Below are 27089 nucleotides of genomic sequence, written 5' to 3'. Positions count from 1 at the left end.
CTGCCATCTCTGTAGGAGTTTTTTCATTTGTCATTCCTCGAATTTCTTGAGACCTCTAAAGAAACTGAAATGGATTGTAATCCATTTATGACGGTGCTGCCGGAATTTACTAGCTGATTATCTGTCAGAAATGATAATGATGGTGCAGTTGAGGGGGAAAACTAAATTCAGATCAAAAACTTTGTATAATCTGTGCTTTTTATGTAAAGCAGCTCAGCTTTTTAATGGAAATGCACCTTCTCAGTAATTGCATATAAAGATAATGATGGTGGTCTGCAAAAAGAGATTGCTAACCAGTTGTTGAAGTGTAGCTATTAGGATTTCGCTATCTTGCTGTGACAGGTATTTTTCAGGACTATATCCAGCTACTTTGTGAAATGCATGAGCATTTTGTAGACCGTGTTTTAAATACGCTTTTGTTAAGGGATTTCCCCAATTTAATCACAGCAAATGAATACTTCAGGGTTTATATCTAGTATCCATATATGCAGTTCTTATTTGTATCTATGATTTCTGAATTGGCTTTGGTGTGAAAGTTACTTTAGAGATTTTATGATGTGCAATATAATTATTTATTCCTATAGAGTGACAGAAATACGAACAGGCTATGAATATTATCTGGATGTTTTTGTCCCTATTTAAAGGATGAAGTATTTTGAATGCTTTCTAGTTGGCACAAAAAATGGCTTAGATGTGTTATTTTCATAATCCTGTTCATATAAGCTTCAGAGAGCTTATAAAGATGCAACAAGAATCCAAAAGAAGAAGATGAATGTTCCATGAGTAATATAAACCTAGACAGATAAGGCAGACGGCAGCATTCTAACCATGCACTTCTTGTTATGGCGGCCTTGACACAGAAGCAGGTCACCATGGTTTGCTCCAAGAAGTTCTTTTGCTTATTGGTTTGTCTCTGTTCCAGTTGTGGGAACGTGGTGGCCATGTAGAGGATTTTCTATTCAGATACTATACAGACAAGATTTTGGGTTTTCTGTCCCACAGACAAATAAAACAGCCAGTGGCTTCTGCTCCGGGCATTCTTCAAGCTCAGAAGATTCCTGGAGTTCTCCATTGCTTTAGGGTTTGATTTAAATTTGGATCCTTACTGTAGTGCTTCTAGCTATTGATAGCTTTAGTTTCTTCTGGGCTCTGTTCGCATTTACTGGTTTTTGCTTATGTAGTTCCCTCAGGCATAGGACTGGAATTGTTTCCCAGATTATTATTGTTTAATTTATTACTTACTTTTATTCTGGAGGGCAGTGAGGGAAAGAGCATTCTTAGCATTTGACAGGCTGAGAGAGCTGGGGTTGTTCAGCCTGGAGAAGAGAAGGCTCTGAGGTGATCTGATAGCAACCTTTTATCTAAAGGGGAGCTACAGGAAAGAAGGGGACAGACTGTTTAGCAGGGTCTGAGGTGGCAGAACAAGGAGAAATGGCTTCAGCCTTGAAGGGGGTAGATTTAGGTAAGGAAAACTTTTATGGCGAAGGTGGTGAAGCACTAGAACAGGTTGTCCAGAGGGGTGACAGATATCCTGTCCCTGGAGACTTTCAAAGCAAGGCTGGATCAGACACTGGGCAACCTGATGTGTAGCTGTGGTGTCCCTGTTCACTGCAGGGGAGTTGGACTGGATGACCTTTAAGGGTTCCTTCCAACTTCGAGGATTCCATGTTTCTTCTGGTCTAGATGGCTGGCATCTACCCATCCTGAATTGTTTCCTGTGTTTCTGGTAACTTTAATAATTTCAGAAATTCACTATAAAAATGTTGATTTCTGTTATTCAGTGAAAAGGTTTCTGTGTGAACTTAATATGGGTGCAGAACTACTGTAAAGCATATTAGCTGCCTACAGTAACAACAGTACATTTAAAGTTTAAAAACTTAGACAATTTCAGGAAGCACTCTAACTTACTTGGACACAACATCCAACATTGAGATGGGCTGTTGTTTCTAAGGGAGCATGAAAACCAGGATCAGCCTTACGTGATCAGATCAGTAGTCCATTTAGCCTGATGTATAATCCATGGTAGTGGACAAGCTGTGGATGTGCACAGAAGGAATACAAGTGCCCTGCTGTACCCTTGTTGCTTCACATAACCTACAGCTTAGGGACTTCTAAGTTAAAGTCTATACGTAATTTTTGTAAAGATTTTTTCATGTCTTATTTTTACTGAATTTTACTGATGAAGCTCTGAGCACTGCTGTATGTTTTGAGTTTGCAAGTTAGACAAAAAGAACTTCTTCTTTCTAGGTGCTGTCTAATTATTTAATTTAACAATAAGTAATTCCTTTCCTGACATTGTACGGTTGTTCCTGTGCCTTTTCTTTTAATTTTACATTTTCTATCAGTCATCTCTTCTCAAGCCTAATAATGCCTTATTTGTGTAACCTTCTCTGGAATGGAAACTTTCCATATGTTTGATCTTCTTTTCCAATTTTCATCTGTTTTTGTACAGTTTCTCCTATTTCCTTTTAAGAGGTAGACAGCATTATGCATTAGAAAAGCACGAGCACATCATGTTTCCTTTCCTTTTCTTGCTTTTAACCACATTTGAGTATTGAGCTGCTTTTCAGTTGTAGTGGCCGCAGTAGTTCCAACTTTTTTTGAAAGATTCAGTGACTGTTTTGCTGGCTATTAATAGTAAAATAACCAGGCTTATTTAGTCCTGTATCGATGACACTGCATTGTCAACACTGAATTTCACTGGTCTTTATCACTTGGAATTTTGAAACCTCTTTGCAGTTAGGATTTTTGTCTCTTGTAGCTCATTTAGTATAGGGTTGTCTTCAAAAACTGGAAAACATTTATAGAATATTTATATATTCTTCTAAATAGGAAGGTGGAAGAGAACAGCCAAACTCAGCAGAATTTTTACAGATGAGAAATCATTTATTCATTTAATGCATGTGAGATTCAACAATTCTTCTACAATAATTATCATTATTTGTGTTGAATGGGTGAGGTAAATAATAAAAAACAAGGCCTTCCAGCCTTTAAAAGGCCCTTCCATAACATGTAAATGCTTTGGATTTTTTTTCAGGGTAACAGTCTTTAACTTATGTGTATTCTCACAATTTATTCTGTACAAATAATTCACAGTTTCTGCTCACTGTGTTTCTTGCCCTTTCAAAACCCCAGGCTCAATATTTTAGCTATATTAGCGTAACATCTCTGAGAGTTGTTTGTATTGGCTGTTAAGTATTTGTTGGTGCTTAAGACTACATTACAGATTTTTCATAGCTCTCCTCTCGTCTTTCATTTGTTTTGAAATACACGGTCTGATTTCTTTAAAGTCCATGAAGTTAAATCTCTGTGGCCAGTGCAATATAGGTGTTTCATGGGATTGGTATTAAGGAATACTGCTCACAGATGCAACTTAGGCATGTTTTGCTTTCTTTCAAAAGGTGGGATACCGGGTTGACAGTCATACCTGGTGTTGCATGCTTTAAACAATGTTCTTAAAATCTAGTAGAACTGTGTGTTTGTGTGCCAACTAAGTCTTTCAGAATGGTCTTGTGCTGTATGCTTCTTTCTTTCAACAAATCACTGACAATTACATCTGTTTCTGGAACTGAGGATACTTTTCACACCAAACCCTAAACGTAAGGGTGGTGATGCAGTTCTGCTCTTAAGAAAGTAGTGTGCAGCATTTTCCAAAGTCAAAGTCGAAGTGACACGTTTATCCTAAAGTATGAGCAATACTTGGTCAGTATTTCTTGTCAGCTATCAGATAGAGAGGTATGTGTGGAATGCAGTTAGCAGCTGCTACTGGTTGTCCAAGCCAGGTTCCCAGTATTGTTTGTCCCTGAAATTACTGTTTGGAAACAGAGAGATGTTACTTAAGTTCTTATCGCTTAAAAAAGATAATAATAAATTGAAAAAGACCTTTTCTTGTATCCCCCTATTGTTAAGCATATAGCTTGAATTTAAGTAATTAAACACTGAGAGTGCTTTTCTTAGAGGAAGCTTATATTCTTATGGGGTTTTTGTTATTGTTCTTCAGGTGTTATAGGTCATACATGAAGATTTTTCATTGCATTATCTGTTTCTCTCAGCAGGAAACATTAGAAGTACTCATAGTGATTAATTTCCCTAATCATATTGTTTGAAGATGGAAATTGCATCACAGTGGCAAAACTTGGCATGATATCGTCTTGATAAGTTTGTGTAATGATGACATGGAGAGACCTTCCAAAAGGGGGGGGGGGGTTGTTCTAGTATCATTGGATAATTGACCAAAAAAAGCAAATGCTTGAGTAGAAGGATCCTGGAGATATATATATATACAAAATTCCAGGCTTTGTCTCATCTAAACATCACCCCCAATTAAAAGTGAATAAAATAATTTGAGCAAAGTAGAATGTGTTACTATATTAGAAAGTTAAGAGACTCTGCTGTTTCTCCTTTAAATATGTGAAGCAGGTTTTCTTGAAGCGAGTCAGGGAGCTTGGTCCCACAAGGACACGGGTTGTGTCTTTTGTGGCTTTTATCTAGTTTTTTCTAAAATAAAAAACCTGGAACCCCATCTGTTGCATGAACTTCTGCAGTACAGAAGTTGTTGTAAAATATGTCATGGCAAAGTATCAAATTGGATGGCAACTCCATTAGTGGGAGAATTCTATGCTTATTTTGTAAAATAGTTTGCCTTACTGTATCATTAATGGGTTAGGAAAGAAAAATGTAGAAAAGCAATGGTCACACAGATTTATCTGGGGAGGGTAGTTCTGTGAAGGTTAATCTTCTTATGCCTTAAAGGAACTGCATTTAATTCAAGATTGGCCTGCATTAGAACACAAGTATGAGCAGTCCAACTGAAGCTAACTAAAGCATGAAAATTAGTGAGACCAGGACAAGGCAGGTACAAGGCATGTTTAGCACATTCAAGATAGGTACGTTTGATTAAATCCAAGCACTTTTGATTTTACTCTCTTATTTGCTCCCAGGGAAAAAAAAAACAAAAAAAACTAATAAACAGAATGACTGAGATTGGGTTTGATTATTCAACTTAAGATTGTGAGGAAAATTCTGACTCTGTTGCAAATCAGCAGGACGGTTTCCATTTTATTTAGTTTGCATCAGCTTTTGCCCTTGGATTTTGAGATTTTCTTCAGTTGGAGAGCTGGGATTGGCTGTCCCTGTGAACTTGAACTTTACTGCACTGGTTTGGAAGGAAATCCTCTTAGGAAAAACAGTGTTGTAAATGGAACAGGATGGCCAGTAGTCTCCCTTTTGCACTAGTGGCAAGGAAAGTTGCCTTTGAGATTCAGCCTAAGCATGTTAAAATAATAAGACAAAGCAGGGCACTTCTCAAACTAAGGAAATAATGTTGCTTTGTTGTTTTTTAATTGTGCATTTTTTTATGAATAAATATTTCATTAAGGAAGAAGAAATATTTTTTTCTAAATGGTCTTGATTGTGATTTGAAAGTCTTTTTCTTTCAATGGTTGTACATATTCAATACCTAGGCTTTTCTAGGAGAAGAAGCTTTTAAATGTTGGTGAGATTAAATTCAGTGCATTTCTAAGCAGTGTTGAATGATACCATTAAGAAACTCAACTATAAATATCAAATGGAAATCATTGGTTTATTAATGAACTGGTAGTATGAACCAGTATGTTTGAACAGAAAGTCAACTGGGGCTAATGACTTACATTTGTGTTCAGAACTTAACAGTCTTTCTTTACTCTTACGATCAGAAATGGACATAACACTGTGTTTTGTAAGGTCTATGAACTTACATAAAGACTAAGAGTATTACAAGCCTGCTGGTGATTATGTCAATGAAAGTACGATCTGCTGAAGCATATTTGCCTTTTTCAATGATAGTTACTAAAATCAGCAATAGAGGGATTTTCATAACCACAACTTCATACTGTTTTCTCCCCTAAATTTTCTTCCCTAGTAGTACTGTATTGTCTTATGTAGATTGGTGGTACTAAGATGTTATTTCACTCTTTCCCAGTGTTTAGTAACATGTTATACAGAGGGAAAAAATAACACTAAGTATGAGAATTGACCCCAGAATTATAAGAAACTGTTTCCTGTTTGGATGTAGGAATTGGCCATGTCCCTGTTAAACACTGAACAGTGTAAGCATGATGGTGCTACGCCCTCAGAAAAGCGTATTTTCAACTTAGTTTTGAAAAAGAAAGCCCACAAAAATAGTTTCTTTGTATAACCTGGAGATATTAAGACATTCCTTTTGACCTCATAAATTCTCATACTTGCTTGGATGCTTCAAAATCCATCATTTAAGTAGTAAGTTTATTTTAAGCAGCATAAACATAAAAATAGCTATGAAACTTAAGATAACATCTTTATTACATCTGCAACAACTTCTATTGTGTAGTTATGCTTCAACATGTAAATAAATACACCAGTAACTTACATGCAGTACTTGTTCAGTCTTAAATGCTGTGATAAGTAGTACTGACCTTGAGATCAAAGTCAGTATTATTGATTGGTATGGGAGCCACACAGTAAACTCTGCTTTCATGGTCATAGGACCTGGCTGAGCATTCCAGGAACAGTGCAGGGGCTGGTTGCAGTTCAGTACAACCAAGCATCTGGCAGGGTCTAACAAGCTGCTTCTAAACAACTGTTTCTTTAATACCTATTACTTCTTCCCCATATGGGATGCGTAGGATCCTTGTGTTTTGATTCCTTCATTTGCATCTATTTGCACCCCTTCTTCCACTTTCTTTCCCAGGAGACTCAGAGGCCTACTTGTTTCAGTGTTCAAGTTTGCAGTGGTGTTCCATAGATACTTCTGCTGATGACTGCTCATGGAGTGAGTGAGCAGGTTGCAGATGAGAGCTTCCTGAACTAGATTTGCTGATTCTGTTATCGCACCTGTACTATCAAGTCTACGACACTAATTTGAATGCCTTCCTAAGTAGGAGGCATTCTGGTTCCCACCTCCCCCTACACTGACACTCTGTAGTTTGCAGGCTGTGCAGATATGCCTGCAGACTTCACAGAAATGGCACCTGGAGTGATATTCATAATAACTTGACCTCAAACATGAGTTGTGGATCTTGTAATCATCCAGCAATGCTTGCCCAGCACAAACATAATAGGGACAACTTAAACATAGTTGTGAAGGTGACCCTGACTTCAAAATGCAGTTGCATTCATGTATGGAGGGGAAAAAAAAAATATTTAATTTCCCTACTGATTTTTCCTGTCTGCATCTCTGAAAGTAATAAAAAAAATTATTTTTGTCACTTCTGTGGTCTGCTTTACTTGTGATTTCAGAAGAACCAGTAAACTGACGGGAAAGTACTGCTTGTGCATGTTCTCCTTTTGGAGTATAGCTCAGTTTGGGAGAATGTGAAGGACAAAATCTAACTTCAGTGATGTAGTCTAATCAGTCCTTTAGCAGCTGAAGAAAATGGTTGTGGATGTCCTAAGGTCAAACAAATAAGAAGCCCAAACCCTACCACGTTTTCCAAATGCAATTGTTGGAAACCATTTATATGCATAAAAACCAACTTGAAGATTTGTAAAAGTAACACTGACTGTTAGATTTAGAACTTCCAAAAAGCAAGAGTGAATGTACTCCATTATATCACAGTCTTTAAGAAGTCTCAAAAAAATTCATTTTACTTGTCCTATAGGACAAGCTCTAATGACAGTGCTGCTGAAGTAAACGTGTAGGTTCTATACTAGATTGAGCCTACATCCTCTGTTATTTCCGCTTTCAAGACTAAAATGTTAGCTTATTTTAAGTGATTTCCTGTTTAAAAGGTAGCTTTTCTTAGTTTCTCTTGACAAGTGCTGTAGAAGTGCTACAAGCTTCTTGTTATTACAGAGTTAAAAAAAAAATAAAAAGAATTTCCTAAAACATCTTGTCCTGATGGAGGCTTTTGAAATTGTCATGTTTTGAAATTGTCATGAAATGTTTTCCCTTTTTACGTGAGTCAATGGTCAGTCTGCTTTCATGTGCAGAGATGGACATCTTCCTTATATCAAACCTGTCTTTCAAGATCGGACTGAATAAACTCTGGAAACATTTATTTATGTTTTCATCATACTATGCAACTAGCTGTCATTGTTTGTAATGTATTCTCCATAGACAGTTTGGGGATGTGAGATTGTAAGACTTTGGGGATCAAGGTAGCGCTCAGCATCTGAAACTTTATTTTAGGCATTGTTTTCTTTCTTAAAAAATTCAAATTAGTTGGTTGTAGATGCTATTTGTAATTATATTTCTTGCTATCTCTAAGAGCACTTATTTTAGGAGAATGAGAAGGGTAGAAGCCAGTTTAAGTGTATTACCATGCAGCCGATATAAACTTGTTACTGTAGTTTGCCATCGAGAATGGTTGAGTACATGCAGCATAGCTCATATGCAGAACCTAATGTATTGTTTCCCTGTTTAGATATTGCAAATGGCTCCAGTTCAGGAGGATACCGCCCCCCTCCCAGAACAAAAGAAGTGATCATCAATGGACAGACAGTGAAACTAAAATATTGTTTTACTTGCAAGATTTTCCGCCCACCTCGTGCCTCACATTGCAGCCTTTGCGATAACTGCGTAGGTGAGTAAAAAAAATACATATGGCATATGTTCAGCTTGTTAACTTACATGTTATGAACACTTTGGAAATCAGAGAGAAAAGAAGTGATCAGAGTTAGTGACAAGGTTACTCATGAGGACACTTGCTGTGTTCATCCTTTTTCTTACAAACTCTGATAAACATTAAGAATTTCAGAAGGCAGAAGATGAGTAGATTTGACCTAATACATAAGTTGTTGCTAAGATAGACACATGTGCCTTTCCTATCCTGCTTTGCTAAACAAAGAAGCACCCAAACCAAGTGAGACCACATGGTGTCTGCGATGAAATTTCCAGCGCAGAGGGGCCAACCTTTAAAGGAGTCTCAGCATTGTTTCCTTCTCCCAGCTAAATTGCAGCCAAGGAGCTGCTTCTCTTGTTAATTTCTGACCAGCTTTGAAAGTCATAGTTCCAAAGGCTAGGATCACACAGGGGAATGCACACTGTGGGTAATTGCTACCTTAGCATAGGTTTAAGGTTAGAAACTTCTGAAGTCAGAATCAGTAAGAAATTACAGAGAAATATTATTTGGAGAGCAAGTAGATGATGTCAGGACCTATGGTTATTTTGTGATGATAGGGTTGTTTTTTGTTTTTCTTTTTTTTCCTCTGAACATCTTGTCTTTTTCATGAGTGATTTGTTTGGAGGGCAGGCAAGGTGATTAATATACGCATGGATTTAAAAACAAACTAAAAAACTCACCAATCAAATCTGAGTAGTTTTACAGTTAATTAGATCCCATTTAGAGTTCAGCGCAGCTGATTAGCACACTGTTGAGCCTGGATCTTATGCATTCAAGAAAATAATGTAGCGAGATGTCTCCAGCTGAGAAATGTAATTGCAGCATTCAGCACTGATATTTTTAGATATAAAGCAGTCACTGGAAGTATCGTAGTTTCATATGCAGATGATACTCATATAATGAGCACACTTACACGACAGTGAGAAGTGTAGCCTTTTGGCCCTGTGCCATTAGTTGGAAGCTGTAGATGGTTCCCTGGGTAAATAAGCATTCCTGACGTATTAGGGTTGCGTAAATTTTGTCAAGGCTGTTGAATATGGCAAGGATGTTGCAGTTGACTCATCTTCATGAAGGTGTTTTATCAAATGTATAACTTGGGTGTTACAGTGTGATGCTGTTGTCACAGATCCAACAGTGTGAAAATGCAGTTGTTGGATAGTACATTAAAAAATGTAAATATTAAAAGGTAAATAAAAGGTGGGGGCTGTTATCCTCATCAAGAGAGTGCGTAAATAAGAGCAACCTGTACAGTTACATCTTGAAACCTATTTAAAAATAGTGCTTCGGTTTTTTAAAATAAATTCCAATGAAGAATTTATTTACAGATTGTCTGTAGTCTGCTTGCGTCCTTTTAATTACCAAACTTGTGAAACCTATGGTAAAAAGAATTAGTGATGGGAGAGGGAGCTTAAAAAACAATCTGTCTTCCGATTATGTCTGTACTGAAGCAACAGTTGTTAATCTGTCTGAATGTATATCAGAAGAGGGACAGAGTGAGCATCTTGTACAAGCAGTAGTTGTATCCTATTTTTTCAATTATTTTTTTTAGAGGATTGTGATTTGCTATAACACAGTTGTGTTTTAAAGTTACTTGTTTTTCAAATAATTCATTTGTTGGAATTAATTTGCTGCAGTTTTTCCCCATCAGCCTTTATAATGAGAATTGTGATGACTGCTCCAAAAGTAATGCTTCTTAGCCTTTCTCTTCCAACATGGTAACAACAGTACCTGTACCAGTTTAAAGAGTGTGGAGTGCATTACCAGTGGTACCACACCCATCAAGTAGCCTAGAGTAGTACCTTCTAACTTTTGTCAGTTCAGGACTGCATGGCAACATTTTCCTTGCAACGGTGCTGTCATAGCAGCTTGTGAAATAGCAGGTCGCCTCTTCTGGTGCACATTTTTACAAGCATGTCGTGCAGGCTCTTGTTCATCACTGGTGAAATTGCATAGCTAATGATGGTGATTTAATTGCAAAAGTGTTTTGTAGCTGAGAATTAGCTCTTTCAAATAGTGTTATTTTTGCTCTGTGCACCTGTTCTTGTTGCTGGGGAAATAAATAGAAGGCATTACTTTTGGAGTGACCTACATACAATTAACTATGACTTTTGAAAGTACGTTACTTTTGGTTTTAGTTAAAGCATCTTCATACATGTGTTCATGTGCATTTAATTCAGTAAGAGAAAACCTGTTAGTATTTGTAGCTAATTTTCTGTGCAAACTACATGTCAGGAAAGTTGGATTGCTCATGTACTCTAGAAAACTAATGGTGCAAGAATGTATAGTTAAGTCAGAATATATTATGCACTAATAAGCTCCTACAAGTTAGTGTTTCTATATGATGATGCTTTTAGTTAGTGAATAAATCATACGATAGCTTTGAGTGTTCTTGTGTCACTATTTTGTGGTTTCTTACTGTAACTAAAGCAATGCAAAAATACTCATGTGTCACACAGATGTGTAAGGTTACAACTGTACAGTTATAGAATTGATAGATAAACAGAGGTTATGTAAATAGAGAGTTCATAATAAATGCTCACCAATGTTGTGGCTCACTGTAAAACCCCACACAGGAGTGATCTCTGGAAAGATCTGGTCAGCCCTAAAATGAGATCTAGGAGAGGTGGAGCCAAGCTCCAGCCCTTCTGGGAGCACAGCTGAATTACCTCCACCTGTGCTCCTGCAGCTGACTCATCACTTGCCTCCGATGGTTAATCAGAGATTCAGGTTGTGATCAACAGTTTCCCATACAGGATGTTTAAATAACTCATGATTGTGACCTACTTACCAATAGGTTAACATATTGTTTTTTACCCTTGTACTTTTCCTGCATAACAATAAACTAAGTACAGAAACTATGAGATAGAAGAATGGAGTTTTTCTTGAAATCAGCACTCACTATGCAGAAGAAACAACTTAGTACTTTTGCCTGAAGGTGTTATGATACTGGGCTGATGAATGTAGTGTGATAGAGAAGTGCTTTCATTTTGTATTTTCCATTGATTCTTTTCATCTTGTAAGGAATCTTCAGTAGTATTTTTAATATTTGAGTACTTGTAAAACTTAGTCATGTTTTCCCGTTACATTTGGTTAATACCAAGCATATCTGTTAATTTTTGATCTTGTTTCTGATTTTCACTTCGTGGTATTTCCATAGATGGCTATGTAGCTTAGTTAAACAAAAGCATGAGTTTCCAAAGCTATCTAATTAGCATTCTATATATAGTATCAACTTCAAACTCCTTTAGCTCTACAATGTTTTCATAATATTATCCAGAAGAACCCAGATTTTCATACAAATGCAGTTTGTTGCATTATTGTAGAATGCCTTCAGATATTTTGTGAAATAAGGTTCCCACAGACAAACATCTTGGATTTATTTCTGTCTTGCTTTCTTTAACTGTCTTTGTGAATGGCAGCTAGAAGTCAGCCCCTCAAGGGCCATGTACCATATGTAGCTTAAAAATGTAAACAAATTGAAAGGAATTACCACAGCAATCATAAATTCTCAGCCTGGGCTAGTTTTTGTTGAGTTTTGAGAACAGGTTTTTAATGCAGTATGTGATGCTGTACTATTGATGCTATGATGCCAATGGTCAAACTTGATTCTGAACTGACTTTTAAAATATATCGTCAGTCATTTCAACACTGAATCTGTACTTTCTTGATGAATAATTTTATATTTCTATCATAAAAGATGAATAAGAGGCAGTTGACTATTTCCAGACAATTTACCTAAATACAGTATAAAATGACTAAGAGAAAACAGTGAATAATGATTAGCCAGCAGTAAGTCAATTTAGTCCGGTGAACTAAATGTCTAAAGTCTTCTTTGTGTTCACGTGTCACAGTTTTGCCTATCAAGTAAAGTAACTGGCTTAGACGAAGACAAAAAAGCAGCATGCTGGGAAATGAGGGTCACTGTTTTTATTCCTCAAAGAGAATGTGGCTTTTTTACTTCTTAAAAATGTGTTGTAAATTTGTATGTGATTGAAGGATAAAGATAGCTTTTCTTGTTAGGTTCTTTCAGTTCAAAGGATTGGAAGCTCACATTTTTGAAGATAGCTTAGGATAGGATTACTAGGAAAGCAGCTTGTTGGGTCTTTTTGTTTTTTGTGTTGTTTTGGTTTTTTGTTTTGTTTTGTTTTCCAGAAATCCATGATGAGCATGAGAATGGCATGCTTAGCTGTATAGATGTTTCAGTTGGTGCAGCAGCCTGTTTCCTGCCATGGCCAGAGTGGATCCCCTGGGAAGAAGAGGGCAAGCATGCAGTGATATTTCCTGTAGAATGTTCTCACGCTCTCAGAGATTTTCAGTGTAGTTGTTCCTGAACCCTGGGGGGTTAACACTTTGTTTTCCATAGTTCTTGATGGATCTTAGGAGGCCATGTTTATCAGTACTATAGGTACTTTTGGTTTTGGTAGGGGGTAGGATTCTTCTTGCTTGCAGGAATGGTTGCTATTCTGTAGATCCTAGATATGAGGCCAAGTGTCAAGATTGTATTAGGTTGGCAGGGATTTGTTTTTCCAGTTCTTGTTCTTCCATGTGAATAGGTTGGGTGTTACATGAGGATACTGGTGAGTCTAGAAAATTGGAAGACTTTGCTTGTTTTAGAGCATCGTTCATTATCTTATGACTTTTATACAGTTAGCATGGAGTATTAATTCTTTTATATCCAACTGTAAAATACGTGTGTTGCTTTTTGAGAGTGTTGATAAAAGGGCATTCTGATTTTAAATTTTCATTAGCTTGTGTTTCTTTTAGTGACTAGCCATTACAGTGGGAGCATCTTAGGGGGGTGGGAAAACAGAAAGATCCTTGGTGACACAGAGAAACAAAATCAAGCTTTTTTTACTTGAAATCAAAACGTAATAAAACTGCTTGTCCTTTAGGAATCAAGACCACATTTGAATATGATCAATGATAATTACATTATCATTTTTAATCCAATATTGGGAAGCTAAGAGTGTGTTCTGTTAGTAAACTCCTTGAATACATGAAGAAGTCTTTGATTAAAAACTAGTCAGATATAATGCAGGTTGGCCTAGGGCTTTGAGGATATTTCAGTGGTTTTGGTGATTAGGATCAGTGAGTGTCTAAGGAAGACAAAACAGTGCATTTGGGATAAGCAAGAGAAGTAGGTTTTGTTTAAAACAAACCTGGAAAAAAATGCTATATTAGAAGCAAATAGACAATTCCATTCTGGTTAAGAGGCTGATTCCTTTAAGCATTCTACCTGGGCAATAGATGTAATCTTTTGTCTGATCCTGTCCACATTACATTAATGTATTGTTTTGAAAATACAGTGTGTCACGTACCCAGCAGTATTCCAAACAGCAGGTTTTTTTTAAAAAAAAATCAGTATTATGAAAAGTAGTTTCCCATTTTAAGCACCAGTGTTGTAAATCTGTTTTCTTCCATTGGGGAATTATTGACTGAAACACAAATAATATCTAACACATGAAAAACAAGAGAAAAAGAGCATTACCAGTGAGGTCTGGAAGCAGCTCTTTGCTGTTCTCATTCCAGACCCCACTATCTTCCAGCCTGGAAAAAACTAGTTTCTTCACAAACAGTGGGAAGTGGTGTTGTCTGTTTGGTTTTAATAACACTGATACTGAGTCTGAGAGTCATTTGCCCATGACTTCCAGGTCCTTTCTAACCAGGGTATGTTTATGTAATGCCAGGTCTTCTTTTTGCTTGTGTTCAATTCTGTACCAATCTTCTTTTGTTACCTTATTGTCTCTCCTTTTGCCTTTAAGTCCTTTCTTGACCTTTGCCTAATTCTTTTCTTATGTTGTCTGGATTTAGAAAGGCTATGAGATGCTACTATGAAAAATCTTCATCTGGGTGATTGAACTGATAAAACCCTAGCACTAGATCTCTTGGAAAGTGACTTTTTAACTTTCAACATTTGAAACTTCAAGGCTAGCTGCTTTTTTCTTTTTTTCTTTTTCTTTTTTTTTTCTCTCTCGTTTTCATATGTGAGTCACCATCTCTGCAGATACGCAAGGAACATTTAGATGTGATACAAGGGATGTGGTTTAGTGGGAAATGGTGGTGGTAGGTGGACTAGATGATCTTAAAGATCTTTTCCAGTCTTGATTCTATGTGAGAATTGGCTTTGGATCTTTTTGTAGAAGCTGTGCTACCTTTTCAGAGTACCTTAGGGGAGACAGAGCATGCAGCAATACTTCCAAATGATAAGTATTATTTGTTCACTGATTATTACATCTGTATACCAGATGTACTTTACTATATCACGAAGCGTGGTATGTATATCAGAGGTGGGTTGGTTTGGGTGATTATTTATTTATTTATTTATTTATTTTCCTTTCCTTAGGCCAAAGCACTGGGAAATAAGGCAAGTCTCTTGAAAGAAGTAATGGTATTATAGTTTACTTCAGAGAAAGGTTGTAGTTTGTGTTTATCTCCATATGGTTGAAAGAACAGAGGTGATCAAAATACCCAAGTGTACAAATGATGTAAGTCTCAGAAAACAGAGTAAAATTAAAGAGAGAAACTGCTAGGAGAAAATACAAAGGAATGTCAGTAGAAACCTAAATAAATGACCCAATATTTGCAATTAGTGTGATTACATTTTGAAAGATGATTAAGAATAGTGGTTAAGGTGTTTTGTGCTTTCCTCCTTCATGTTTGAGTGTGTCTGGCAGTTGTGTGGTTCCTAATGTTTTTTATGCATATATACATGTACAGTATGCATAACATACCTTTTCCTGTATGCTTTTACTGCCTACCAGGGAACAGTCATTCTGAACAGCTGCTGTTGCCTTTGAAAATGTCACTACTATTGTGCATACTGTCAGTGGGATTTGTTGTTCATTAGTCAGTTTTGATTACTGGAGGTAGTAGTGAAGTGAGCTATGGAACAATAAAGTTTAATTACTATGAGCTATCTTAGGGCAATGATTGAATGTTCTCCTAATAAATCTTTTAGTAACAAAATTAAGTATGTTCATTTTCTTTTTGAGAACAACATTAGTCTGTCACTGCTGGAGTTGACTGACATGGGAAAAGTTGATGTTGCAACTAATTTTCTTAAAAATGCCGCCAAGTAGCTAAACTTCCTATGAGAGTACCTATATGATTGTGAGAGTAGAATGTGTCATGTATCCCTTGCAAATGCATGTCTGAATGTTTGGTGTAGGTATGCATGCGCAATATTATTTTGTTAATGGAGGTTGTTTTTTCACAGCCTTAAACTGCTGCTTCACTTTGCATCATCTTGTAAAGATTAGCTCAGTGTCTAGAGTGCAGTCTGATGTAAACCTTCAGTACATGTTTCCTGAATGTAAGCTTAAGGCCAGAAGGCTCATTCTGTTCCATTTGGATTTCTTAGGGGGTGTGGGGGTGCTTTGATTTGGGTTCAGAGTATAAATGTACTAGAGTTTTGATGGTTTAAGGGATCCATTGTGCATTGTCCCTAGCAGATGTTCTAAAATAACATCAGCATGCATATAAATGTAAGTTGCAACTTGCAATAAGCCTTTTGTTATTCGTCATTATATGTTGTTTTTTTTTTTTTAAATCATACATTTATCTTCTGATTTCAAATTAATAGTAAAGACATTGTAAGCAGAATTACTGTCTCACAGGTAAATGTTATGCACGTTAAGTGATGCAAATAGATTCATGTTCTTGATTGCTATTACCAGTTTTTTTTTAATACTAATTATTTTCTTAGGAATGATAACATCTTTGTTAGTGGAACAAAACATCTGAGCTAAGGATGATTTTATGAATAAGCTATGAAGAACAGATGCAATATTTTTTATTATTATTATTAGTTATGTTAATGTGAGAAATTCTGAACTGACTGTAAAGGATTTAAGCTGTGGTTATATTTGCTTTTTCCATGCGTACATGGTTCAGGCTGTGGGACTGAGTCATTGTCTTAGGGGAAAACAAAACAAAAACTTTTTGTAATAAAAAAAATGTATATACATATATATATATTTACATGATTTTTTTAAACTAACTTTGTTTTCCTTGCGTTTCAAGAGAAAACAAATTCTGAAAATACCCTTTTGTCTTATCTTACAAAATACCAAGTCGAGAAGTCTGAATAGATGTGGTCATATCATGGCATCATAGTCCTACAAAGACCTTCAATTGTCATCACAGCAAATATATGCTGCAGATGTGTTAGTATCTCCACATAATTGCTCAGTGTGCATCCAGAACAATGGACCTGTGGTTCAATCTTGTCCTGCTTCTATCAAAAATAATTTCAATTAATGCAATTAATGCTGGCTCCAGTTACTTGAGATGAAATACGTGTATGACTGAACAGTGGGCTGATGGATATTCACCATCTTGGTCTGTGTGTTTTCATGTGTTAAATATTTAAAAGCACAGTAAACATTCTGTGAATGCCCTAGATTTTGTGTCTTTTCTATGTAATGCTTTTAGTTGAATGAGTTGGGGGAATCAGAGAATTCTGACTTGAGCTCACTGGAATGTGTAATTCTTGTGGCCTAGATGATTTTGAACCTGTAGATCTGTTGTCGTGTTAAGCTTTAGAAAATATGTGTTGGTATGCAGTGATTCAGTTGAGCAAATGCTAAAGGAAGCAGTTCATAAATATGAGGGCTGTTCCAGAAGTAATGTTTCCTATTTTATTCTGTTGGCCCACAACATCAGAGGCAGATAAAGGTGGTGCAGCAGTAGAGGTTGAACCTTTCTTCAGTATGCTATTATATGTTGTTCATATGCCACAGGTGGCAGTAGAGGGGCAGTCTGACAGTATCCTGCATAGAGGTGCATGGGAAGCAAAGGTGCTGAACTGAACTCCTCCATGCAGAAAAAATGGCACCCACTTAGTGCCATTTGCCTGACATTCATCAGCACTTGCCTAGATGTTGGTGGAGACCAGACAGTGGATGTGAGCATAGTAAGACAGTGGGTGGTGCAAAAGACAAATCACATTCTGATGGCCATGCTGATGAGTGCAGCACATAAGCTTTCGTTCACGCGGACAAAAATGCATAGCCAATGGTGGAGACTCTGTGAAAGAATAGCTGAGAAGTTGCTCTATCAGTTAGCATTACTGTGCTCTTGTATCTGCAGTAGTTTCCATGGAAATAAATAGAAGGCACTACTTTTGGAGTGACCTACTTAATACGCATTTCTGAAATCACAGCACACACAGAACACACAAGCTGAGAGCTGAAGGACCAGGTTGGCCTGTAAATTTTTTTAGTGGTTGTTGTTGGTTCTTGTTAAGCCAGAAAGCTTTTATTGAATGATTTGAAAGAGAAACTTTCAAAGAAAAAGCTTTAGGGTCGATTTGTATGTGGTGTCCTGGAGTGCAGGGATTGGAAAGAAGTAGCTAAATGTTTAAGGAGACTACGTGCTGTGTTGCAGAAAAGTGAAGGTTTGGCTCTTAGCTTCTGAGCAGCAAGTATCATGCTTTCAGGTGGCTTCTAAAGCAAACACTCTGCATCTGTGCAGCCCAAGCAGACAATTGATTTTTAAATTGGAAATGTCTTCATTTTTGTTTTTGTCTGTGATATCCAGCAGTTATTGCTTCTTAAGCAAGTTATGAGACCGAAATGTGGTAGGGAAAGGAAGTGAGAGAAGTGTCTAAAGTAGGATATAACTTGTGTGTTCCATGTCACCCATGCTGCATTTATTAAGAGCGAGTTTTAATGAGACAGCTGAGTCATGCCAACAGCTCCCTGCTTATAAAGCATCTGAGCTTTCTCTGTTTTTTTCCCCACTTGCATGGTTCTTTCCTTTGTGCCCTTTCACACATACCTTAGTAACATTCAGCCGCTGGTAAGCCATTTTTACTCAATAAGCAACCAGTAAAGTAACTCCTTTCTGCTTTTTCTGCCAGTTCAGTCAGCTGACCTGGTTCAGCAACATTTAGACATGGAAAGAAGGATTCAGAATGAGACGTCTGGAAGGGCAGCATCTTCCCACCTCTTCCATTATGGCTAAGCTAGTAGGCTGGCTCAGGATTTCCTTATGGAAGTACTGGTCAACCTCAGCGGTTACTGTCCAAATTCCAAGTTACTGATCTTTTTCAGCAGTAGTTCTCTATTATAGGCTGTTATGGCAGTAACATCATCCCACATACTGAAGCAGGTACTTGCCTTATTTTGCTGAAAGTTGAGAGCAGGAGGATGGTCTGTTACCTCGTAGTACGTAGGTTACGTTCATAGTCAAACTCCATACCTTTTAGCTTCCCTTGTTGACAGTCTGAAGAGAGTTTATATTTTAGTCAGCAGTGCTAGGAGTTTCAGCTTAGTACGTGACTCTTTTTTCTATAACTGACTGTATTCTAATCTCTTGTTATTTAAGATGCTGTTTTGTGACCTTACAGCATGAATGTCACATCTCTCTGTGTTTTATGACTGTCTGGGAAAAATGAGGCCCGGTTTATTCGTAACTCACATAAACCCTATAAAACTTATCTTGCTTTTTCAAAGATTTGCTTCAGATGTAACACTGTATCAGGTTTTTTTTCAACTAGTCTTTTCGGTCTGTTTCTGCTTTTTTAACATCCTGGGTAGTTACTTGGCTTCACAGCGGTTGGTAAGGTACTTCCCAAGGAAGCATATCCTTTCAGCTTATACAGAAATGGACAGACAGAAGGGGCAAGTAACAGTCTCTATTAGGGAATGGGCTGATATTTGTATGTATTTGTGTGTGCCTGTTTGTAGATGTGTGTTTATTTGTATTTACGTGCCTGCATTTATCTGAATTTACCAAATATGTGTCTACATGGATCTAAATAGTGTTTAGTAGCTGGAAGCTGAGCTTAGTATCAGTAGAATTTGATTCCTGCTTTGTGAGTGTAGGAGATAATGAATGCATTTGCGTGGAATTCACTTTCCAAAGACATGTCTTGATTTTATATATATACTTCTTATTTCTGAAGCATTGGGGTACAAAACCACCCTAGGGTTATGCTTTTTAGAAGTCTGTATAGCTGTATTTTTCTTTGTGGTATTATTTGCTCATGCGTTATGTTAGCTACCCATAAAATGAAGTAGTATTTTTCAGACCATAAGGACTCATTCACAAACACAAACGTGAAAATCAGCATTGTTCAAGTGTAGTAGCTACTTGTTCTGAGAATACAAGTGTATTTCACTGAATAAAGGTAATATTGCCCACTCTTTTAGATACTGGAACTATTTCATGCTTGGTATACTTAGTAATCTTGCTAAATCAAAGTGTTCCTGAAGTCATATCCTAAGAAATTCAACAGCTTCACCTTTAATAGCTCCATCTGAAACAGATTTATGGCAGAAACATGTGGTCCAAACAGCTGTCATGCAAAAGCATTAAAAAGAAAAGGGAAAAAAAAAAAAAAAAAAAGACCGAAAAACCAAGTCTGGTGAACTCAGAAATCTGTTTTGCATGATGTTTTTTTGTTGTTTTTTTTTTTTTTTCCTTCCCCTTAATGGAGATAATCCTTAATACATCCTTCAAGGAAAGCCTCTCACGTAGATCTTTAACATAAAGCCATAGTTAAAATAAACTGGTATGTTTGAACAGATGTGCCTGTTTAGCATACAGCTTAAGGACTTGAAATTTATAGCTTAACTTTCCGGGGCAATTCCAAATAGTTTGTTATCGTACGTCAGCGGAGGCATGAAAGGCGCAGAAAACAAAACAGGATTTGGATGAGAATCAGAGGCTGAGAGTCAGTCAGCCTGAGAGCATCTGCCTTGTGTTATGAACTTGGATTTCATTGCAAATTGAAAATTCTGTTGTTATGGTGGCATAATCTCTGCAGTTCCAAAAGGCCATTTAGTTTCCTGACAGTTGCTCCATTTTCATTACCCGCGGTTTAGGACAAGGACGCTCCCTTGCTGCCAGGGCTGCAGAGCTCACTGATGCAACTGCCTTTTTCCAGCATGGGGATTTTCCCTCAGTGTTCTTTGGGACTCTCCTTATTGAACTGCTCTGGACTCTTCCTGTCCCATTAACACTTTAATCTCTCAGGGAAATAAAGGGAGTAGGGTTGGTTTAGGTAAAGTATAAGCAAATTTTACAAGGTTGTTTGAATCTTTATGCCTGGAAAATGGTTAGCGTGAATGGGTTTTACTGTTTTGAGTGGTTTTGTGTGGCACTATCAACTGTAAGTGGGGAAATAAGTGGTCTGGAATGGAAAACACATAGAGTAAAGTGATATAAGAAAATGAGAGTGTGAATATTTCATTTTGCCTAATGGATGAGATGATATTGGGTGTGAAAGTCAGATATGTGATCACAAGAGATGTAAATACAAAACCTCCAACTCTGCGTGGAAATGTCACTGGAAGAAAGTATCTTGCTTTGGAAAAAGTGGAATTAAGTTGGTACTGCTCCATCTAGCAGTGGATAAATACAAGCTTATTGGTCTGACTGCGTAATTTACCAAACAATGCTGCAAGGTTAACAGGGGCTCTCCTCAACCATGCTTGAATTTCTTTAAAATCTGTAAGGTTTCATTTAAAAGTTCCTTTTTCTTTTTCTGTTCTTTTCCCCTCCTAAATAAGAGTTTCTCTGGGGTTACTTAGCAAATGCCAGTTAAATCTTGAGTTTTAATGCAGTGTTCAGAGAGCTTTTTTTCCAAGTAAACAGTATTTTATTAATTGTTTTCCATTTTTTTTCTTCTGCCTCTCATTTCAGAACGGTTTGATCACCACTGTCCCTGGGTAGGCAACTGTGTGGGGAAAAGAAACTACAGATTTTTTTATATGTTTATTTTATCTCTGTCCTTTCTGACAGTCTTTATATTTGCATTCGTTATCACCCACGTCATTCTTCGTAAGTATGCTGGTGAAATCAGATTACGTATGTAGCCATTTGCTTGAGTTTTTTTACTTTTAATTTAATCTTTTGATCATTCAGGGTTTATTTATTTATTTATTTGCCTCTTCTCTGAAGCTTCACAGCCCTCAGCAACTCCCATTCTGGTCTCCAGCAGACCCCGGTCATGGTAGTCATTGATTTAGCATTGATTTTTCCTTAACACAGTGTTAATTTTCTTGATTTTAATCATTTTGTAGGCAGTTTATTGAAAAAGCAGCACACATAACAAAGCATCATTTTCCCAGAGAGCCTTTGTTCTTAGATTGGAGCTATTTTACACTTTTTTTGTTGTTTTACATCTTTCTTGACCCTATTTTTACCATGCTACTTTCATTTGCATAGACATTCTGCGAATGACTACTTTGTAATGTAGCAAATCAGTGAGATATAGGAACATGAATATTCATAAGTTTGAATTTTATTTGTATTCTAGATTGTTTAAAGATCGGATATTTTCAAGACTTGGGTGGGTTTTTTTGGTTGTTATTTTTTGTTCTCCTGAGTGTATTAAAAATTGTTAGCTCCTATGTGATGATCCAATTTGCGCTGGTAAGCTATGAGTTATCTTCAAAGAATTTCTGTATATTGTAGGGGTTTTAGATCCATTCTCATTAGGAAACTTAAAAATGTTTTGCTAATTACACAGGATAGTGCTTTGGACAGTACTTTTTCAGTCATTTTGAAATGTGATTTTTTAAATATCTTTATATTCTTTATTGCAAAGGAAGCCTGATAGAAGTAATAATTGTCATTTATAATTCTTTTATAAAGCTAATTTTGATAATGGTGGTATTTGGAGAATGTTTTACTGGAAAACATGCCAGATTGTTTTCAGTTTCCTAAGTTACTTACACTGTGCAGGGATGAAAGTTTGAAAAACAAACTGCTGCTCTTGTTCCTCATTCATTAAAGAGTGGTAAAAAGTACTGAGTGGCTGTCTGAGATGTAGCATTAGAACCAGGAGCACTGACTTCAGGGAGTCTGGATCAAGTTGTTCTCATTGCCAGACAAAGCATTTTTAATATCAGTTGTGAAAGAGCAGAGAAAAGACGTCCCTGTTGGTTTAAAAGGGAAGAGTTACTATTGGAAAGAAAACACTTTCTACTAATATTCAAATCTTCAAAATTTATTCGGGCATATATGAGCATATTCATGCACAGAAGGCAGCAGTGTGTTTTCTGCCATCTTACTCCATTAGAATTCAGTAGTTAAAGATGTGATTGATCTGACAATGCACAGCTACTTTTGAAACGAACCTACCTTTATTTCGCATAGACAGCAAAGCTTTTTTGCAGTTTCCAGCATGTGAAGTAGCAGTATTATGCTAGTATTTCAACATTTGTGTGTCAAGTGGATTTATCCAGTAGATTTTAACTTCACAGTGTCCACATCTAATTCTGTGTGAATTAGACAAAGATCTGAGAAATTATTTGTGCCTCCGTGTGGCTGAGAAACACTACAGCCTTTGTGTAGGTGTTACAGATAATGTACAATAAAATTTTAAATGCTGACTTGTCTAAGTGAATCAGCTGTAAAACATTTTCTCACTGTGGAGTTTTATCTGCCTTGGATGAGATAGAAAAAACCTCCCTAATTCTCTGATCCTCAAAGGCAATGGCAGTAGGTATGAACTGTGAGTAGCTCCTTGATGTTTTACTATATTTAAGCTTCAAGCTCAGCTTTCATATTTGCTTAAGATTGTCTTTACTGTGTCCAGAAAGTTCTTCACAAATGTAGCCCCTCAACTCCTTGCCTACCATGCTTCTGGAAGCCCTCCTGTTTGTCGTCCTAATAGTTACCAATCAACCATGTGCTGCTTAGCAGTTACAGCCCTCGAGCTGATGCAGAACATTAGGCAGCAGGCTCAGTTGCTTAATCTGAATCTCTGCAGTTTGCAGAAAGTGATTTGGTAACACACTGAGTGTGTTAACTCACATTCAGTCGGCCTGGATGAAGTCTTGAGACCTGGGGCTGCTTTTTTCTGCAGTGTTTCAGAGGTCATTCGGAGATGTTTCCACATGTCCTGGCAAAATCCTGGATTCCAGAGAAAAATCATTCTGGCTTTAATCAAATCCTGTTCTTAGCCTCTTCCAGAGATCATCTTTGCAGTATTACTGTCCCATCAGCAACACTTAATTTTACATAGCCTGTATTATTTTGAGTGCCTGCTGACAATATTGTTTTAAGAAGGAACTGAGGTGATTGTTAGCAACGTGGAGGCATTTATGTTTTTTTGAATGTCAGTATGCATTTAATAGTTCATCCTGGTAGGAATAGGGAAGTTCCTTCTCTGACCTCGTTGATTACATAGGAAACAATATTATTCTAACATCTCTTTATACAAATTCATTTTTAACATATCTTAGAAGCTGCTGTTTTTCTAATTTTTGGTGAACCTAAGGGATGATTAGAAATGAGATGCAGCGAACTTCTTATTTTCTTGTGGCCTTACTTTTGAGGCATCCCTTTGAAATTTCTCCCTTCCAGCATTAAGAATCTTTGCACACAGTAATAAAGATGATAAACTGACTTTGGCAGTCAGATACTTAAAAGATATATGCTGCAAGACTTTCTTCCACCTCCCCAAACTTTTCAGCACTAATGTCTATCTACAGATTTTTTCATCTGTTTGAGTTACCATTATTTCAGCTGTGTGTTGCAGTAAGTAATCTTTCCCTTCTGATACATTGGGAACTGCTTGGAAGAGTGTGACCAGCTGTAGGGAGTAAAGATCACACCTACCTGCTGCCATTGCCATTAAGGGTCTTAAAAGCAATAAGAACATAGGGGGATGCTCCAATAGCCTTGTGTCTTAAGGCTAGGGCTATGAGTCTGCAAAAGTTTTGGAGATGCAAGGTAAGTAACTTTCCCTTTTTAATGGTGAGCAGTAACATTGACCTCACAGGTCTGGTGAAACTGCTGTGTGTGTATAAATATCCACACAGTGACATTTCTCATTTGTTTTAAGGACATCTGAATTAACCAGGAATTTTCAGTTTTCATACAGACCTTCAGATGAATTTATCTGAAAGGAAAAATTTCAATCTGATGCATTTAAATAATTTAAATTGCTCAGTAAAATGCAAAAAGTGTGTGTCTTATCTGATACTTTCTAGAGACTAATTCACTTTTGTGTATTTAGTTTCATATTTATCAGCCAATTGCCAAATTGCCCTATTTGGTGAATATCTAATGATTATAGAGCTAAAGTAGAGCCTTTCCATCTGTAGTTCATTTGTGCATTCAGTTCTGGAGCTTTTTCTGGCTGGTATATATTCTCTTATTTTCCCAGAGGCAATTAGCCTCTATTAGAAAAACCTTCTATGCAGGTGCAGTAGGAACAGGATTATAGTCTGGACAACTTTGTTTCCAGAATAAAGTGAAAATTGGGGTTTATGATGTAAATTTTCCAAGTTGAGAAGTCACTTTTGAAAACCATATTTCAAAAGATGAAGTAGGTTATGTTACCTTTTTTTTAAACGTATTAGGTCTGAAAAGAACAGCGATAGTCAGAAATTTTGTTCGGGGGAAAGTACGCATGTGTTAATTTGGTATTACTGGGAAAACATCCTGCAGATGTTATCCTGGTAATATAACCTGAGGTTGTTTTTTTTCTGATGTTGCTACTGAGTAACATTATCTCAGATTCATATTAGAAAGTTTTATCCTACGATTGTTTGATTGCTCTTCAAATACTGTGTGCAACATGGTGAAAACAGCCTTTAGTCCACTTTCTTACTGAATTGGTAATTTGGGTTCTGTTCCTACAGGTTCTCAACAAGCAGGGTTCCTCAATGCCCTGAAGGACAGTCCTGCAAGATATCCTTTCAGTGAAACAGATTTTAGACCTTTGCCACACAGTCACATCTGAGATGTGTATCTGTGTTCTTGTTTTTGTTGGTTATGCATACTTGGGATTGTGTCAACTAATCGTTTCATCGCTTCCTGCACAACAGGATTTCTCACCATGTACTGGAGGTAGGAAAGGGACTAGCCGATTTGGGTTTGTTTGGTTTCTCATTTTGTGAAGCAGTTGTGAAGCACTCTTAACGAAGGTTTGCAGTTTTCATGTGTGATAGAAATACGTTCTGTTTATTTGTGATGTAACTCATGATTACACCTTGCATTGTTCCCACGCTACGGTTTCAACTAAAATATTGAACAATTTCTCACAATAGAAATGATTTGAAATGGCCAATTCTTGTCAGGATAGAAAAAAACAGATTGTGAAACAACTGAAGTCATAATCTGTCCCCGAAGAGTTCAGTTCCTGGAAATATTCTTACATCAACTTGTTCTTTTTTAGATGAGTATTTTCAAATGTCAAGTTCAGTTATATATATAAAAATATACATATATATACATGGGGGACTGCTATTCTGTAAATGTTCCAAGTTCTTTTCACTTTTTCAAGTAAGTTTTCTGTATGCTCAGTGAGAGTAGAAAATGCCTCCTGATTCCACCTCAAAGCAGCTAATGTAACAGAAAAGTGGGAAGCTGACAAATCTTCCCTAATTTCTTTCTTGCATTTCCGTATAGACTCTTAAGTTTCTCACTTGTTACGTATATATTTTGAATGATAACTGCCGGAAACAAGTGCATAATTATTCCCTGTACTTGTGTCAAGGAAACCTCTTCAGGCCCTTGTGCATCATATAGTTTACTCTTTTTTGACAATAGATTACTAAGCAAAAACTCCCTTCCTGTGTGCTCAGTCATTCATAACTGTACATAAAGGCAGACTACTTTTTCCTGGTAGTTTTTCCAAGTGTCAAATTATCCATAATCTGCAAATACAGTTGCCTGTAGAGTATGTTAATCACATAGAGCCAATGTGCTGCAAACTCTTTTTTTAAGCAAAGCCACTTCAGATTTTATTTTGATAGAAAACCACAAACGAACTATTCTGAACAGCACAACAGTAGTTTCCAAACAAAACTATTACAATTACTCCGTACAAAAGATTATTTCAATTTATTTATTTTTTTCAAACTGAGAACAGCTTTCAATTGTCCTTAAATTGGAATGTAATTGACTACACATTTGAGAATGCCTGTACAGGAACAGTGGGCTTCTCATTCATAAATTGTAGTAAGAATAGTGCCAATTTGAAGGGTTCTGTCACGTATCTCGCAGAAGTACCCTGGTTTGATAGTGACATTTGGATAATTTGATAGCTTGATTGCAATTCATAACAATAAAGAATTGTCTGAGTGGTTGGGTGTTGCTTTGTGTAGGCCAGTCCATTCAGGCACAGACAACACTGCTATGTCTATCCTGCCAAAAAATCTAAATGAGATACCTGATTGTGCTAATATATGTGCTCAGTTATCTGATGAGGTTGCAGAGAGCTTCCCTCTGTTTCGGGCCTTTCCTGACCTGGTGGTTCTTCCTGTTGGTCCGTAGAATTCACTCAGCAGTGCTCATCATCTGTGTACAATCCTTAATATTTCAGGCCTCTCAAAGCCAAGTTATGTTCACATGGATTGTGCCTAATGTTTTCAGCTTGTTTTACACCTTCTGAACCCTCTGCTAACAACAGTCTACTTTTATATCCGTTCTTAAATATTCTTCTTGCTTTGGCTATGGCTGTTGCACAACCAAGACTAATAATCTACCTTGTGTTGGTGTGACTCTCCGCATTGTTTGAAGAGATAACAGCTGTTAGAACATGCT

The 27089-nt window shown here is 36.9% G+C and overlaps 1 protein-coding gene across 8 annotated transcripts in view; it reads left to right on the top strand.

The window, feature by feature from the left end:
- The window catches only part of ZDHHC14 (zDHHC palmitoyltransferase 14), a 113221-nt gene that overhangs the window by 69147 nt on the left and 16985 nt on the right, over nucleotides 1–27089 (top strand). For 7 of the 8 annotated variants that reach the window (XM_072331475.1, XM_072331474.1, XM_072331472.1 and 4 more), the window contains 3 exons: nucleotides 8382–8540; nucleotides 21231–21368; nucleotides 25184–25232. In XM_072331475.1, coding sequence (XP_072187576.1) covers nucleotides 8382–8540; nucleotides 21231–21368; nucleotides 25184–25232 — 346 coding nt within the window. The remainder of the gene's footprint in view (nucleotides 1–8381; nucleotides 8541–21230; nucleotides 21369–25183; nucleotides 25233–27089) is intronic. The other variant, XM_072331477.1, reaches the window with a different exon arrangement.

This window comes from Excalfactoria chinensis, chromosome 3, assembly GCF_039878825.1.
Source record: "Excalfactoria chinensis isolate bCotChi1 chromosome 3, bCotChi1.hap2, whole genome shotgun sequence".
In the NCBI taxonomy this organism is placed as follows: Eukaryota; Metazoa; Chordata; class Aves; order Galliformes; family Phasianidae; genus Excalfactoria; species Excalfactoria chinensis.
Note: the sequence above shows the minus strand (reverse complement) of the source record. Positions and strands in the feature narration are given on the sequence as shown.